At 45.1% G+C, this 18,229-nt stretch overlaps 1 protein-coding gene across 1 annotated transcript in view; it reads right to left on the bottom strand.

Annotated features, from left to right (window-relative positions):
- The window catches only part of LOC309544234 (guanine nucleotide-binding protein G(q) subunit alpha), a 210,458-nt gene that overhangs the window by 127,184 nt on the left and 65,045 nt on the right, over window positions 1-18,229 (bottom strand). The window contains exon 2 of the mRNA XM_082243127.1: window positions 8,327-8,511. Within this exon, the coding sequence (XP_082099253.1) occupies window positions 8,327-8,511 (185 nt within the window). The remainder of the gene's footprint in view (window positions 1-8,326; window positions 8,512-18,229) is intronic.

Here is an 18,229-nt window from a genome sequence, read left to right as displayed (position 1 = left end):
ATACCAAGTCTTCTGTGAATAGGCAGAAGGAGGGGAGGGGTGGGCATAGCAGCTACTGAAACTCCCCTGTTCAAGATGCATGGATCAGAGGATAAGCATTGGGCCCCCAGAAACAGAGCGATAGCTGTCTTTTATAAGTACTAGAAAGCGGTCTGATATAAATAGATCTAAGCCTAAGAGGCGCCATGTAAATAAACAAGCTTGGGGGGGGGAAATAAAAAAAAAAAAAACCTATGACCAAGCGGGTGAAGAACCCCCGCAAGTTGGCACAGTAGGGATCAGGGAGGTGCGGGTGCCAGTGTATTCATAACATGTTACACCTCAAATATTGGTGTAACATGCTATGAAAGGTGAACTTATCCTTTAATGGCTTTAATAATAGATCTAATGAATTAGCCATCATGCCCCAAGTCGACACAAAGAAAAAAAGATACTAAGGCAAATATAATACAGTGATAATAAAACTCTCCAAAAGATCAACAATTTTCCTTTGAATGTAATTATGTTTCAGTACTACTAAACAACATATGAAAATCATTACTTAGAACTCTGAACCTTTCTCCTCTTTAAGCTCAGAATGATGAATTCCATAACTGCTTTTTGGCACTGTCAGCTGGACGAGTTGGAAATGCTAATTCCTACCATGACAAGAAAAATACTTTGCAAAGATTCAGTTGATCCTCTGCTACTGACACCATTATCTCATTTAAAAATAAAATGAGGAAAAACAAAACTAAAACTTCACATTTTTTGCAGTCACATAAATGTTACATTGCTGACAAACTCCACTACACTAGGGTCCCTTTACACCTTCGTATTTTAAACGCATACGTCAACCCAACAGGATAAAAAAAAACAAAAACAAAAAAAAAAAAACGGCTAGATTGGCACCCCTACAAGCGATGTTGGTGTGGTGATCTACGGCTGCAAGCACTGATCAATTGCTGGTTTTCCAGCATGTCTCTTTGACTAAAGCAGCTCATTAGACTAGCTTGTGTCAGATAGACAGCTGTATACACTGACCAAAAGTTGAGCAGCATCCGATTTTTGGCCCATGTGTACAAGACTTTACTGGCTGGGAAAGAAACAAACGCAGTGCAAACTCCACTGCACCATTTCCATTGGAGGAAAAGTGAGACATCCAGGGTCTTTTAGACCCAGATAGATCTCATTAAAGAGAACCTAAAATAATAAAAAAAAAAAAATCATCACTTTGTCCTCTTTGTGATCAAAAAAAAAAAAAAGGGATTTTTGACTTCCAGTAAAATCCATTTCTCTGAGGTTCATTGACGGAAACAGCTCCTGATCTTCTTGACCATTTGGTTATACTGCCCCCTACAGGAGTAGGACACTAGGCAGAAAAATAACTTATGGGCAGTCCCAGGAGGTATACTCCCCCTCCCAGCTATTAGTACTCAGTTTTGTTACAAGCAGTGTCAGAAGTATTACAACTCCATAGAAGTGTGGGTGCTGCGTCCCGTCAATGAACAGAGAAAATTGATTTTTACAGTGTAAAAAATCCCATTTTCGCTTTCGTTCATTGGCGGACACAGCTCCTGATTTCCTTGATTATTGGGGCGTCCCAAAGCAGTGTCAAACATGAGGGGTGGGAACAGCAAGAAAAAATTCCCAAGGCCAAACCGTAGCCAACCAGGTAACAGGAGCGCAACAAAAAAACAACTGGAGCTCACCTGAAAAACAGTACACCCCCCAAAGAGGGAACAAGCCCCCCTAAACAGCAGCCTGCAAACCTTGCAACCAAAAGAAGCATTCGCAGATGCCAACACATCCACTTTATGAAATTTTGTGAAAGTAGGTACTGATGACCAAGTAGCCGCCTTGCACACCTTTGTTACTGACGCCTGAAGATGGAAGGCCCAAGAAGCTCTGAGCGCCCACGTAGAGTGTGCCATCACACGGCTTCATAGGCCTGAGTCACAGTCTGTCTGATCCATCTAGAAATGGTCTCAGATGAAGCGGGTAGTCCTTTTTGAGGCCCATTCATAAGCACAAATAGTGACTCCGACTTCCTAAAAGACTCCGTAGCTGCCAGGTACACCCGAATAGCCCGAACCACATCCAGGGAATGCAACGCAATTTCCTTAGGATGTTTTGGCCTGGGACATCCTCAGGATGGAAATCAGAGGCAACCTTTGGAAGGAACGATGGACAGGGGAGAAGAACCACCTTATCTATGTGGACCACCTAAAGGGAACAACAACAAGACAACGCTGCCAATTCTGACAACCTGCGCGCAGAGGTGATAGCCACCAAGAAGGCCACTTTCTGGGATAGCGTTAACAGGGGAATCTCCCAAATATTTTCAAAGGGAGGTTTCTGTAGAGCTGAAAGCACCAAGTGGAGATCCCAAGGCGGTAGTGAGGACCGCACTGGTGGAGTCAAAATGTCAAACCCCCAGAATAAAAGTACGCACCAGAGAGTGCGTTGTCAAGGACCGTTGAAAGAAGTCAGCCAAGGCGGACACCTCGGCCTCAAGGCCAACTTCTGCTTAACCCCCCCCATTGAAGGAAGGTCAAGTCCCAAGCCACCAAAAAAGAGCGAGGATGAACAAGCAGCGACTCACACCACGAAATGTACGCTTTCCTCGTACAATGGTAGATCTTCCTAGAAGTAGACTTCCTAGCTTTCAGTAGTGTAGGAATAACCGACCCAGACAAACCTCTATCCTTCAGCACAGTCTGGTGAGTGGGAATTTTTTTCCACATCTTTGACAGAGGGTGCCACAATATTTTTATTATTAGGATACAAGCTCACGGCACATTTGGCCTTAGTGGCAGGAAGCTCGTGGATTCCCACCAGGAGCGGCACAAAGAATCTATCAATATTGGGACTGTTGTCACTGGACTGTATTCTTAGTTCTGAGTGCACTGGGTCTTTAAGAACTTATTTCACACATATATATATATATATATATATATATATATATATATATATATATATATATATATATATATATATATATATATATATCTATATATATAAAAAACTTTATCATTTTGGAAATTTTATATTTGTATATTGCCAATATGTTTTTTTGCTTTACTTGTTGATTACTTGGAGAGAGTTAGCGCTGTTTACAGCACAGAGTAAAAATTTCTGCTGGTTTTTTCAATCACCCCTTGAAGCAACACCTGTCTTGCACCATGCCAAAGAGGGCTTGCAATCTGTCCATGGACAGATGTACATTGGAAGGAAAAAAACCTTTTTGGAGGGTAAGAACAAAACTTGATCTTGGAGCCAGACCGTATCACTTCGTGGACCCACTTGTCTTGCACCAGGTAAGTCCACGGGTCTGGAAACCAGAAAAGACGTCCCCCCCCCCACTGCAGGCACGGGTGAGGGAGAACCTTCATGCAGATGGAGAAACCCGCTTTGGACTTGCCAGACCAAGGTCGCTTGGATTCTCCCAAAGAGGTCTTAAAAGGCTTTGAATCCTTGTCAGCCGAACCGGGGGAAAGAAAAAAAACTTACTGTGAGCCAAGTAGGACGGGCCACATCTGCGATAAGGCCCCTTACTCTTACTAGCCTGCGGAAGAAAGGTGCTCTTCCCCCCCTGGGAGACTCTTAATGTCATTCAGGGTAGCTCCAAACAGGCAATCCCAATAGAAAAGGAAAACCAGTTAAGGCTTTTTTAGAGGTCTGAGCCGCAGACCAACATTTGAGCCACAAAACAGGCCCAAGGACCACTGCCGAAACAGACAGACAGTCTAGAAAGCAGGGGAGCCGCATTCACAGAGGCATCACAGATAAACTGCAGCCCCTGGACAAACTGGTCCACCAGCTCAGCAAAGGCAGGTCATGGCGTAAAAGCTTAGCCCACTCTTGTCAGAGTTTGTGACACCAGAGCAATAGTTTAGACCGGTCTGAGTGCCGAGCCAGCAACAGTGAACATACTGCGGGCTACAGCCTCCGCCTTTCGATCAGCCGGATCCTTAAAAGCCGTCAATTCTTCTACCAGAATCATGGTTGCCATGATTAACCTGGAAACCAGGGGATTCACCACCGGGGGAACAGTCCAATTTAGGAGGGAACTCTTCAAAAGGGGTACCTCAGAGAATTGCTTAGGGACCACAAAAAGGGACGTTGTGGGCATTCCCACTCTTTTGCAAAAAAATCTGTCGTCAAAATAAGCAGGAAACAGAAACCCCTTTAGCCACTCTAGATGGCTTGTGAGTGCCAAAGGGAACTGGTGCCTGTGCCGCAGCTTCGCTGCGTCCTCCATTTTTAAAGTCTCAAGCACAGACACAAACAGTGTGTCCACCAGTGCCTTTTCGTGCGCAGCTACAGGAGTGGAGGAATCATCCTCACTATCTGAGAACTCAGGGCGCATGGCCGCAGAACCCTCAGGGCAGGCCCTGTCTGTGGCGGCCAGATCAGATTCAGGATCTGAGGAGACGGGTGAAACAGGGGAAAGCAGGGGGTGCTTTTGACTACCCCGCCACCCAAAAGCCACCTCCACCTGGGACACAAAGGACTTTAGGATCGCCTTCAGTGAATCAATGGATGGTTGGGACCCGAAGGGCCCCGCAGGCTCTGAGAGGGGGTGGGGGGTCAAGTGGGGAAATGTGCTGCCAAGACTCCATGAGGAATAAGGGTACCCCACTAAAGTGTAAAAATATACCGCCAAGGGACACCCCCATCATGCTAGGTAACACCACCCGGTCACCAGCAACAGAGCATCCCACAATCCTGCAGCAAGAGAGGGATAGGCCTCTCTGACTGCACTACCCGGAGTGGTCCCCTTCCTGGGCAAGATCCTCTATACTCACGATACTGTTTTTCCAGAGTCTCGCAGTGCCCCTACTCCTCAGTCAGCTTTCCTGGACCTCTGGGGTCAGCCTCACGCCACCGAAACACCAAACCGACTGCCTGTGACCACCATCAACTGCTGCAGAAGAGGAGGCAGCCGCCACCCTACTTCTGGGACTCTGCTTCCCGCCAAAGACCTCTACCTTATGCGCCCATGGTTTTTTATACCCTGTCCCATAATGCACCACTCGCTGTGCCAACCCCTGGGACAGTACCAAAAGCCTGTGTGTCATTGGTCAGGTTTCCTCAAGCATCCAACGTGCCTCCTCATTGGATCAGCTGGGGACACTCCCTAAGACCAGATGAATCACACACTGGGCACACTGAGTAGAACTACAAATCCTGCTCCCCGATAAGCAGAGTGCACCGATATTTTGCCTACTGCTCTTCTGGTAAGCAGAGAGAGCCAAAACTACACTCTCTTACTTAGCACCTGACTAGGAGGGTGCTACATGTGTATAAAAGGTCAATTAGTTTCTGGACTCCTGACAGACCCTTGCATCTTTCATCCAGTGCACTGACGTTTTTGGATTCTGAGTCATGGGGAAAGAACTGTATAAAACAGGAATGGATATAAAAAGATATCCAACAAATTGAGAATGCCAATCAGCAGTGTTCAAACTCTAATCAAGAAGTGGAAGATGAGGGGTTCTGTTGAAACCAAGTCAGGTAGACCAACTAAGATTTCAGCTACAACTGGTAGGAAAATTGTTCGGGATGCAAAGAAAAACCCACAAATAACTTCAGGTGAAATACAGGACTCTTTGAAAACATGTGGTGTGGCTGTTTCAAGAGGCACTTGAAGAAAGATGGGCTGCATGGTCAAGTCGACAGAAGAAAGCAATTACTACGGAAATGCCAAAGTATCCCGCTTACAATACGCCAAACAGCACAGAGAAGCCTCAAACCTTCTGGCATAAAGTCATTTGGAGTGATGAGACCAAAATTGAGCTTTATGGCCACAACCGTAAACGCTACATTTAGAGAGGAGTCAACAAGGCCTATGAAAAGCTACACCATTCCTTCTCTGAAAGACGGAGGTGGATCCCTGATGTTTTGGGGATGTGTGAGCTACAAAGGCACAGGAAATTTGGTCAGAATTGATGGCAAGATGAATGCAGTAGGTTATCAAAAAATACTGGAGGAAAATTTGCATTCATCAGCCCGGAAGCTGCGTATGAGACGTACTTGGACATTCCAACATGACAATTATCCTAAACACAAGGCCAAGTCGACCTGTCATTGGCTACAGCAGAATAAAGTGAAGGTTCTGGAGTGGCAATCTCAGTCTCCTGACCTCAATATCATAGAGCCACTCTGGGGAGATCTCAAACGTGCAGTTTATGCAAGACAGCCCAAGAATTTACAGGAACTGGAGGCTTTTTGCTAGGAAGGTTTTTAACAGCTTTACCATGTGAGAAGATAAAGAGCCTCATCCACAAATACCACAAAAGACTGCAAGCTGTCATTGATGTTAAAGGGGACAATATACAGTATTAAAAACTGGGGTATGTAAACTTTTGATCAGGGTCATTTGGGTAGTTTGTTGTCATTATGGATTTAAAAAAATAGTAAACACAATTGATTGATAATAAATGGCTTCAGCCAAACACTAACCATGAGTAAAAGAAAGGTTTTTGTGTTATCATACATATTCTCGGAAAAATGGCCAAGAAATCATAAATTCTGCCAGGGTATGTAAACTTCTTATGAGCGCAACTGTACCTCCTGGGACTGTCCATAGTTCTTAGTCAAGTTCTTTTTCTGCCTAATGTCCTACTCCTGTAGTGGACAGTATAACCCAATTGTCAAGAAGATCAGGAGCTGTGTCCATCAATGAACGAAAGAGAAATTAAAGTTACATCCAAACACTTAAAATTTTCACCTAAATATGAGCACATACAAAAGGAAATGTGTGTCTTGGGGGGGGGGCATGCATGTTACATATTGCTGTGCATGCTGGAGTGGGAGCAATAATTCCACACCACCTATTCACAGTAAACGCTAAACTGAAGAAGAAGACCTGTAGAGGCTGTTAAAGTTTTGACTATGGAAAATCTGGGGTACTAAAGTATGTTGCCATTTCATTGGCCCACACAAATTTTAAGACTAAGTTCACCTTTTCAGGTAGAATTTCACTTTTCACAATAAATAGAAGCCTGTTCTTTTTCTGCCCAAGCCATCCCAATGTGCTTATCTCTCACTTACCTACTCCATGGCAACTTTGAATCTGCACCTACCTGTTTAAAATTGAAAAAAAAAAAAATGCAATCTGAGCCCATTACTTCCTCTGACATGTGACCTTCCAGGAAACTACATATCCCATCATACACTGCATCACAAGATTTCCCTCATTACTATACCACCTCTTTTTTTATTTCCACCAACTTTCCTACTTCCTCCTTTAGGGCTGGTTCACACCACAAAAACGCACTCCAGATCCATTCAGGATGCATTTCTGCATGCACATTCTTAACAAATTTCTGATGCATTTTCGGATACATTCCAGATGCTTTCCTTTTTTCTTTTTATTTTTACTGTACAGGTTTTGGTGTGTTCCCGTGCATTCTAGTGCGTTTTTGATGCGTTTTACTGCGTTCCAGTACAGTCCAGTGCAGAACAAATCCAACATGCTCTACTTTTTTTCTGGAACTGAATGTCCTGGAACCCACTGGTGTGAACTATTGATATTGGAAACCATATAACCTATGAGTTTTTGATGCAGAAGAGAAAAAAAAAAAATCACACTAAACCGCACGTGATGTGAACTGGCCCTTAAGGTGGCCATACAATGTATAATCTAATTGTACAACAAGGTGGGTCGGAGCAATCACCTGGGTGGGGGGGGGGGGTGATGGACAGGTGTAAGGTGTGTGTTAATGAGGTCAGCTGGTGAACTACTTCCTTCTAATGGTTTTTCCATCCCAAATACTAGGATGGATACCAGGAAGTAATGGAGTTTTCTATAGAGCGTACTATGATCTCTGTAAGACTGGAAGAGAACATAGTACTCTTGGTAACATTTGCCTCTTTCTCCCCAAAAGGCTGGCACCATCTTCTTTCAGGAAGCATCCAGCATCTACTGGAATAATATGCTGGTCCATAAATAACAGAATCATTGAAATCCTGGCTTCTGCACAGCAATCTCTTCTCTTGGCAGTGTGCTGTATATCTCACACAGATCAGCCCCCTTACTGCTGCCTCTCACTTTGACAGCTGCCTGAATATTAAAATGTTATTAAAGCCCAGTCAGTGATTGCTTGGAGAGGGATGCCTGAGGAAACGCTTTCACCCTGCTTGCTGATAGACATCTGACATTGACCATTATGCTCCACTAAAGCCTTGGCAAAGTCACATAACTTAATTACTTCTTCTAAATGATAAAATGTGCAATTTTTGAATAAAATATATTTTTATATATTGTAACATATCAAGCATGTAGTCAGGCACAATTTGAAAGTTACTTATAGGTTCCTATGGCTTCATCGGCACTCACCTTGTTGTGTTCATACTTGTATGGGATTTTAAGGGTATCCATTGCCCGGATCATAGCTTGCATTGCAGTGAATATGTTCTGGTACACAAGCTTAGTGAACCCCCTCTTGTCTTCATCAGAGTACCCAGATCCATGGATAATTCTCATCTGCTTTATAAATGTGCTTTTTCCACTTTCTCCTGTGCCTATAAAATAATGAAAAAATGGGTTAACTAGAGCACAGATAAATAATCTATCAATAAAAAGGTATAAAGGAAAACTATTAAAATCAAGAAAAGTGGACTTTACCAAGACAGAATGTTCTATAAACACATAAAATTCAGTACTACTCAAATAGGTACACGCATGGCTGTGATAAAAACGAAAAAAGGATAATACCGGAAATCGCCATTTTTAAACTGAAACCTGACCGTGGCCAGGTCTAGAAAAAGTCACAAAGTACTGTTACGGGAAGTTCCTTACCAATACAACCTTTTGCTGTTCTTCCTAAAAGGTTGAAACATGACACTAACAAAATTGTCTATTCTAATCAATATATACACAGGTTAAAACATGTAATTATTTATTTTCCTTAATTTAATAATAAAAAAAAAAAAATACTACAGAGTTTTAAAAAAAAAAAAAAAAAATTTAGGAACTTGTTCACAATTTAAAGGGAAGTAGTGACCAATTTATAGTAAACCATGGCAGATCTTCACTTTAAAGTTTACTATTAACAGGCTATTTAAAACGGTTTGCAAACAGCTGTGGGTTAATTTACATCATATTAAATGGTATTTGAACAATGTTACTGAAATAAAGCGTAGCCCAATAAAATTTAAAAAACTTTTGTTATACATCCATAACAGAACACGAAACATGGAAGATCGTTCATAACCAGACAGAAGCTACCAGGAAGTGTGCTTATCTACTTAATTTGCGTTTCAAGTTCCTGTGCTCACGCGTATGCTAAAAATATGGTGTGTTTTTTGCAGCACAGAACTACCCAGTATCAATTCAGCAAAGCTATGCTTTATCTGAAAATAATGTTTGAATGTACTTTTAAATCAGGTAAATTGGAGAAAACTAAAAATAATGAGCGTAAAGTTGAAGTTCACAAAAAAAGGTGAACACCTGAGACCCTCCCCAATCCCTGTTGCACTTCTGTACATGATTAGCTGTCACTGCCCATGCAGCAGTCTGAGGCTTTGAAAGCCCTGCTCTTATTCCCCTTCTTTCCTTACAGAACAGAGCAGAGTGATTCTAATTGGCCAAATGCTGGCACTTGACCACTTAAACCAACTGGAATCGCTCCGATTTCCCCCGAAAGCCCCAAGGGAAATAAGAGCGGGACTTTTAAATTCCCAGACCACTGCACTGGCGGCGTGGGCAATGAAAGCTAAATCATCCATGGGGGTAAGCGCAGCAGGGACCAGGGGATTGGGGAGGGTGTCAGGTGTTGGTTAACCTTTTCATTTTTGGTGTTACTAAAGTATATATTTTTTTTAAATTAACCACTTAAGAACCAGGCCTATTTCTGACATTTGTTGTTTACAAGTTAAAATCAGTATTTATTTTAGGAAATTACCTGAAACCCCCAAACATCTTTATTTTATTAATTTTTTTTTTTTTTTTTTTTAGCAGAGACCCTAGAGAATAAAATGGAGATTGTTGTAATATTTTATGTCACACCTTATTTGCGCAGTAGTCTTATAAACGCAATTATTTTTTTGGAAAAATTACACTTTTTTAATAAAAAAAACCCCCAAAAACCATTAAAGTTAGCCCAATTTTTTTGTAGAACGTGAAAAATGTTATGCCACGTAAACAGATACCTAACATGTCATACTTGAAAAATATGCACGCTAGTGGAATTGCGACAAACTATGGTACTTAAAAATCTCCATAGGTGGCGCTTTAAATTTTTTTTAAAGGTTACCGGTTTAGAGTTAGAGTACAGAGTGGCTCTTATCCTCCTCTTCATGGGTCCCATGCCTGCAATCTTGACTCCTATTATTCCTGCTTTCCCATAGCAAGCCATTTGTTAAGAGGCACACAGTGTCTGCTCACTTCCGACATGTGTGTCTACAGACACACACAGCAGGGCTTAGCTCCACCCCACTTCCTCCTCACTGCATGATTGACAGCAGCAGGAGCCAATGGCTGTGTGGAGAGGAAGAGAGGGGAGAAGAGATGCAGCCGTGCACTGCACTGGATCTCTTCTCCCCTCCCTTCCCCCTTACACAGGGACTGTGAGACCAGAAAACAGGACTATGTGTGGTCTGGTGTTGACTGCCAAGCAACAGACTTGGGAGTTAGTAGTGAAAAGCTGACAACCACTTTCCTACAATATAGGTTTTCATACCGAATTTATGCTCTGAATTCAGGAGCAGTGCAGCATTGTTGTCACACCATCATAGGAAGCTGCATTAGGTGGACTTCAGATGCATTCAGCTTGCAATTAAAATTAGTTTGGGACGCCTACGTATTCCATCAGAGTTCCTTCTCGTACATTGACCTGCAGTTAACCCCATTCTAACCTACAGAAAGCCGCTTTAGAATTCTCTTGGCTTACAGAAGGAGAAAACCAGTTGTGGCGTTAATGAAGAATTCAAAGTATGGATATTTTATACATTGTTACATTCGTATAGTTTGGGCTAATCTAATTACTTATATACACCATACCTGGCTGATTCCCCTGGAAGCTGGAAATCACTGAATCACACACTGCAGCTCCAGTGATCCCCACTTGCAATCCGGGTCTTGTGCTAAGCTGCTGGCCTGCTATTTGAAATGCAAAAAACAGCGGATATGAGAAATGCTTTTATATCGATATTGCTAAAAGTCTATTCTATATTAGTGTTGCTAGAAGGCATCTCCTTTAGGGGTCACCACCCTTTTACACCAAGTGTCTCTGCTTTATTTAATGTGAGCAGGGTCAGTTTTGTATAAAAACCCTATTTGCCTGGCAATGGTAGAGTCACAGCTTCACAGCACGATGAAGAGGAGATAACTGAAGAGACATAATAGATGCTTATCACACCATTCATTTACAAAAATAAAGAGTTCACGTTTATCTTCTATATAATGAAAAGAAATTGATGAAAACGATGCAAGCACTTGTTTAAAAGAGAACAGTCTGCAAGCATTACAGAAGAAATGCATCATTTTTACTAAAGCCTGTCTAGGGTGGTATGTGATAAACAAGTATTGTTTCTCCTCCAGACCTGTAGCATGTGAAGCAACAGGGGAGTTACAATGAACAAATGCAGGAAGGAAAGCCATCAGTGCATGGAGAGGGTTATGTGCAGTAAACACACAACATTATTTTCATACAGACATGAACTGCCTACATATTTAGTAGCGACACAGTCTGCCATATTACTGGAAAGAATGTATTTTAAAGGGGAAATTCAAAAGTCATTCAGTAAAGCCTATGTCGTCATCCCTCAAACATCTAGTCAAAAAAAAAAAAAAAAACAGATTGCAGCACACGATAGACCCGCAGCACCCCTGCTTTGCTTACATCATTTTTTTCTCAGCAGGCGGGAGTACAGTAGCCTGCTGCTAGACTTCCATGGGCGGCTTACAAAAGCATCAACTTGCAACTTTTACCCAAAAGTGGAACTTCTGCTGATCTGTTTTATCCCCCCCCCTCCTGTGCAACGTTTGGCACCTTTCGGGGGGGGGGGGCATAGGTACCAGTTTTTGACAGGTTCCCCTTCCCTACTTCCAGAAGACAGCCTTGTCTTTCAGAAGTATGCCCCCCCCCCTTGTCCTTCCCCCCCCCCCGCTGTCGTGCCAATTAGAGAGCGCAGCATGCATCGCACTTGCGCAGTAGGGAACCAGCTGTGAAGCCGAAAGGCTTCAATGCCGGTTTTCCCTACAATGAATGGCGGCAGCAGCCAATTCCAGAATCGGCTGGGGTGCCGACATCGCGGACTCCCTGGACAGCTAAGTGTCTATATATTAAAAGTCAGCAGCTACAGTATTTGTAGCTGCTGACTTTTTTTTTTTCCCCAGCTGGAACACCGCTTTAGGCAGCCCATAGATTAAGCATTTTTTTTCCCTTGCTATATGGGTGGAAGGAAATAAAATTGCTAGATTCCCCATTCCCAGTCAGCTTTTTTTTTCTTTGACACAGCTGCCAGAGTGCAGCTGAAAAACTATAACCATACTTTCTCAATCTCCTGAAATCCATTCATTTGGTTCCAAGAACCATCTTCAGTCTCCGAGGTAGAGGTTCAACAGTAAAGAATAAAAACAAAATAAATAGACTAAGACCCAATCTAGAAACATCAGAATAAAGAATTAAAAAGGTATTTCTAAAATATGAATATTTAGGAGTTCCGAACACTCTTTTTGCAAAAAAGTGAAGTAATAAAATATGATTTCTGAACATTCTGTGAAAAGTAACCTAGTAGCACACCAGAAAAAAACAAACCTAGTAGCACACCAGTAAAAAAAACAAAAAAAAAAAAACCACAATCCTTGTATACTTTTTGCCAGCTGCTTAACTTTGTAATAGTGCACCAAAATAAAGATTCTGGAACGAAACCAAAAATTCAGGATGCACTGAAACGGACAGTTTAAAAAAAAATGATATATTATGTTTGTATACACACATACCTCTCTCAAAAAAAAAAAAAAACTTCTGGCTACACCCATGGGCAGTCCCTGGGGGTATACTCCCTCTTCCTGCTATAGTCCGTCAGTTTTGTTACAATTCGTGTCAGGAGAATTCGTGCCGGTTCACATTCTTGCGGCTGCGGCGATCGCATGTAATATCGGAGCGCACCGCTCCTTCATTACATGCGATCGGCTATGCGGTGCGAATTCGGCCATACACTTTGTATGGCTAAATTCGCACTGCACCCGCACCAAAGTCGCACAGGACCCTTTTTTTCAGCCGCATCAGGATCAGATCGCACAGTGGTTCACACTTGTGCAATCCGATCCTGTGCGAACTGTAAAGATCGCACTGCGATATGCGATCAAACTGGGGGTGTCATTAACATTTCATTGACACCCCCAGCGTATCGCATATGGCAGTGTGAACTGCCAGGGGTGCGTTTGCAATGCGGGAACAGGCTGCGAATTCGCAGCCTTCCCGAATCTGATAAGTGTGAACCGGCACTTAAAACTCCACAGAGGGGTGGGTGCTGTGCCCCTCAATGAACATCAGAGAAATGGATTTTACGGTAAGTTAAAAATCCCATTTTCTCTTTCGTTCATTGACGGACACAGCTCTTGTCATTCTTGACCATTGGGATGTCCCAAAGCAGTGTTAAACATGAGGGGTGGGAAACAGCAAAAAATTCCCAAGGGTAAAAAGAGTAGCCAACCAGGCAACAGGGGCTCAACCAAAACAACTGGAGCTCACCTGAAAAAAAACAATACACCCTCAAAGAGGATCACACCCTCAAAGAGGATCAGGCCCTCTTAACAGCAGCCCGCAAAACCTTGTGGCCAAGGGAAGCATCCGCAGATGCCAACACATCCACTTTATAAAAACTTTGTGAATGTGTGCACAGACGACCAGGTGGCAGCTTTGCAAACCTGCACCACTGACGCCTGATGACGGAAGGCCCAGGAAGCACTAAGCCCCCAAGTAGAATGCTCCTCGACAGGGAAAGGAGGAACCTGACCCTTTAATAGAATAGGCCTGAACTACAGTCTGTCTGATCCATCTGGAAATGGTTGCAGCAGAAGCAGCCAGCCCCTTGCGAGGTCCATCCGTGAGGATAAATGGTGAGTCTGACTTTCTAAACAACTCTGTAGCTGCCAGGTACACCCTTCTTGCCCGAACCACATTCAGAGAATGCAAGGCAACTTCCCTAGGGTGCTTAGGCTTGGGACACAGGGAGGGTATCACAGTGTTTTCATTCAAAGGTCGGAGATGACCTTTGAAAGGAATGACAAGACATGGCCGAAGAACCACCGTATCCCTGTGAACCCCAAGATAAGGTGAAAGACAATTCAGCGCCGCCAGCTCAGACACCCTGTGCGCAGAAGTCATAGCCACCAAAAAGGCCACCTTCTGGGACAATGCAAGCAGGGGAATCTCCTGAATATTTTCAAAGGGAGGTTTCTGGAGAACTGACAACACCAAATTGAGGTCCCAAGGTGGCAATGGAGACCGCACCAGGGGAACCAAGTGCCTCACTCCCTGGAAAAAAGGTACGCACCAAGGAGTGAGTGGCCAATGGACGTTGAAAGAAAAAAACGGCCAAGGCAAAGACCTGGCCCTTGATGGTACTCAAGGCCAGACGCTGCTCAACCCCTCACTGGAGGAAAGTCAAGATCCAAGTCATCGAAAAAGAGCAAGGGTGAACCAGTAGAGATTCACACCATGCAATGTACTTCTTCCAAGGACAATGGTAAATATTCCTTGAAGTAGCTTTTCTAGATTTTAAAAAAGTGTAGCCATTTCCTATTCAGAAAACCCTCTATCCTTCAGCATCTGACTTGTCAACAGCCAAGCCGTCAAAGCCAGCAACTGTAAAGCAGGATGGAAGATCGGTCCTTGGGACAGCAGATCTTCCCTGAGAGTAAGTCTCCAAGGAGCATCGGTGACCAGCCGTACCAGATCGGCGTACCAAGACCGGATAGGCCAGTCTGGGGCCACTAGGATGACCGGAACCCCTTCTGCCTCAAGCCTGCAGAGGAGTCGTGGAAGAAGCTTGAGAGGAGGAAAGATCAGATGATACTGATTCCAGGGAGCCACTAAGGCGTCTGTGGCATCGGCTAGAGGATCCCGAGACCGTGCCACAAACCTCTGTACTCTCCTGTTGAGGCGAGAGGCCAACAGATCCACCTCGAGAGTACCTCACCAGGAGACACAACTGATGGAACACCACCGGATGAAGTGACCATTCTCCTTGGTCTAATGCCTGTTGACAGATAGTCCACCTGCCAATTTTTCACTTCTTGAATGTTCACAGCAGAGAGCTGGAACAAACCGTTCTGCCCAACTTGGAATGCCCGCTACTTCCCAAGCCCCCAGAACACTTCTGTGCTCCCTTGGTGATTGACATAGGCCAAGGCCGTGGCATTGTTTGATTGAATCCGTACCGGACATCCCTGGAGACGGACTGTCCAATCATCCAGTTAATGCCTGATCACTCAGAGCTCCAGTACACCTATCGGTAGCCTGGACACTGAGCACACTCTGTGCAGTGTACGCCTCCCCACCCGGATAGGCTGGCCTCTTTGGTAAAAACCGTCCAGTACAGGGGAAGAAATGATTTTCCCTGAAGAGCCGGAGAACAAAGCCACCAAACCAGGGACCCCCTCGTGCCCTAGCTCAACACGATCACATTCTTCAGAGACTGAGGATCCTTGTTCCATTTCACCAGAATCTCCTTTTACAGAGATCTCGTGTGGAACTGTGCAAACAGGACCTCCTCGAAGGTAGACAACATCAGGCAAGCCTGCAACCTTTGCAGTTTTTCCAGAGAAAAAAAAAACCCTTCATGCAGAGGAATTTTTGTCTGCAGGTCTGGCAGAACCTGCTCTTGGTTTGCCCGATGAATACTTCTTGGAACCCCCAGCGGAGGCCCTGAAGGGTTTAGATCCCTTGTCTTGAGACCCTGAGGGACAAAAAGGCCGCTTGCGAGTCGTAAGGGAAGGTCTCCGTCTCCGACGAGACTCCTTACCCTTGGAAACCTGAGGTAGAAGAGTACTCTTTCCCCCCATGAGGCCTTTGATGATTTCATCCAAGAAAGCTCCAAACAGGTGATCCCCCAGGAATGGAAGATCAGACAAAGCCTTCTTAGAAGCCTGGTATGCAGACCAGCATTTCAGCCAGATAATGCACCGCAGGACCACTGCTGAGACATACAGTCTAGAAATCAGGGGAGCGGCATCCTAAGTGTCATCACAGACGAACCGTAGCCCCTGGACCAACTGATCCCCCAGCTCCACAAAAGCGGGGGGGGGGGGCAGTTTCTCCTCCAGGTCCCGGCGTAAAATTTTTGCCATTCAGTCATAGCTTGTGACACCAGGGTGATTGATGGTAAACACCAGCCCAGGTGCCGACCCAGCCACAGTGAACATATGGCGGGTCAAGGCCTCCAACCTCCTATCAGCCTGGTCAGAGAAGGCCGGGGACTCTTCAACGGGTATTACAGTAGCTTTATTCAGCCTGGAAACCGGGGAGTCCACTACAGGAGGTACCATCCACCTTTTAAAAGGAATACCTCATAAGGGTGCCGCATTGCAAAACCCTTAGGGATTGCATAGGTGCGTTTTGGGCACCCACTGTTTTGAGACAATATCGTCAAAAAAGGCAGGAAAGGAGAACACCCTCGCCGCTTTGGAGGGCCTGTGGGTGCCAAAGGTGACCCGCGCCTCTGATGCTGCGTTAATTGCATCTTCCATATGTAAGGTTTCCTGCACCGATACAATCAGTGCATCCGCTAGCTCCTTTTCATGTGCGCCTAGAGGAACAGAAGAATCATCCTTATGCGGACGCGAAAGGGTAACTAGCATCCACAGCGGCTGAAGCAGACTCTGGATCTGATGAGACAGAGGAAGCGGGTGTTAGCCTGTTTGCCCAGGATCAAATCCACTTTGGACACCAAGGACTCCAGGACCGCCATCAGTGCAGTCAGTTGTGGGACCCCGGAGGGTCCAACAGCCTCTGAAAGAGGATCAGGTGGTTAAACATGCTTCACGACTGCATGAATGGAGAAGGGAACCCGCACAAAACAAAGTGTAAAAACAGTGCAAGGGTCACCCTACCGCGCTGTCGCCACAACAAGGCCCAGCACAGCACTACCGCTGCAATAGCAGAAAGAGGGGGGAGAAAACCCCACAAGGCACTCACTGCCCTCGGTCAGCTCACAGCCCGAACTATCTGCACACAATGCGGCGATCAGGAAGAGGAATATCCTGGTATCCGCACAAGAGGCCGAGGAAGGGTTTCCCACAGTTGATTTACCACCCATCTGACTCCAAAAACATGGCCGCTGCTATTTGCAATGGGAAACCATAGGAAAATGGCCGCCGAACCAATGCAAACACGGCCGCTGATCTGTAACACACAAGGCTACAAGAAAATGGCAGCACCACACGTCTCCCAGGGCCAAAAAAAAACGATCCCAACAATGAGGGGGGGCCCTGGCAGGCGCCCCTACCGGGCCCACCCCCCACCCAAGGAGCGATCGTTCGTTTGCCGGTGGCACGATCCCCCCCCCCCAACTGCCAGAGCAGCAACCTATTCAGCCCAAAAAAGTTATGTCTGCCCCGGCAGATGAGGGGCACAGGTCACAATAGACCACCAAAACGGGAGGAGGGAGACGTAAAGTGGGGGGAGGGGCCCACGCCCATCCCAAAACCCTCCAGGGGTAGAGAAGGGACAGCTACTTACCACACCAGGAACAGGGTGGGCACCACCCTGGACATGACAACTTCATCGTAACGTAACCAGTTTGTATGTGCCCTCGCGAGACGTTTAACTTGCAAGCCAGCCCCCGTCCAGTGGGGCTATGTTGCGCCGACCTAGCGCGGAGCTGCGGTCTGTACGCGCTTGCTGGCCGGACTGGGGGGACCCTAAGGATCTAGATTATCCAGTTCGTCGCCCAGTCTGGCACTTGATTGTAGATTCTCACTGGAACAAAAAGGATGAAAAAATTCCATTTAAAAAGAAAAAAATTGCCAGGACCAGAGATCCCAGCAAGGAACTAGGTCCTTACTCCTGACTAGGCAGGAAAAAAACTGAATACCTTTAGCAGGAAGTGGAAGTATGCACCCAGGGACTGCCCCATAGGCTTGTTTAAGCTTTTTTTCCCTGCCTAGTGTCCTGCTCCTGTAGGGGACAGTAAAACCCTACGGTCATGAAGATGAAGAGCTGTGTCCATCAACGAACGATTAGGCCCTGCATGGAAGTAGTTAAGTAGAGCTATAGGCAACCCCCCCCCC

The sequence above is a fragment of the Pelophylax lessonae genome, assembly GCF_965119305.1.
Source record: "Pelophylax lessonae genome assembly, chromosome: 1".
NCBI lineage: Eukaryota > Metazoa > Chordata > Amphibia > Anura > Ranidae > Pelophylax > Pelophylax lessonae.
Note: the sequence above shows the minus strand (reverse complement) of the source record. Positions and strands in the feature narration are given on the sequence as shown.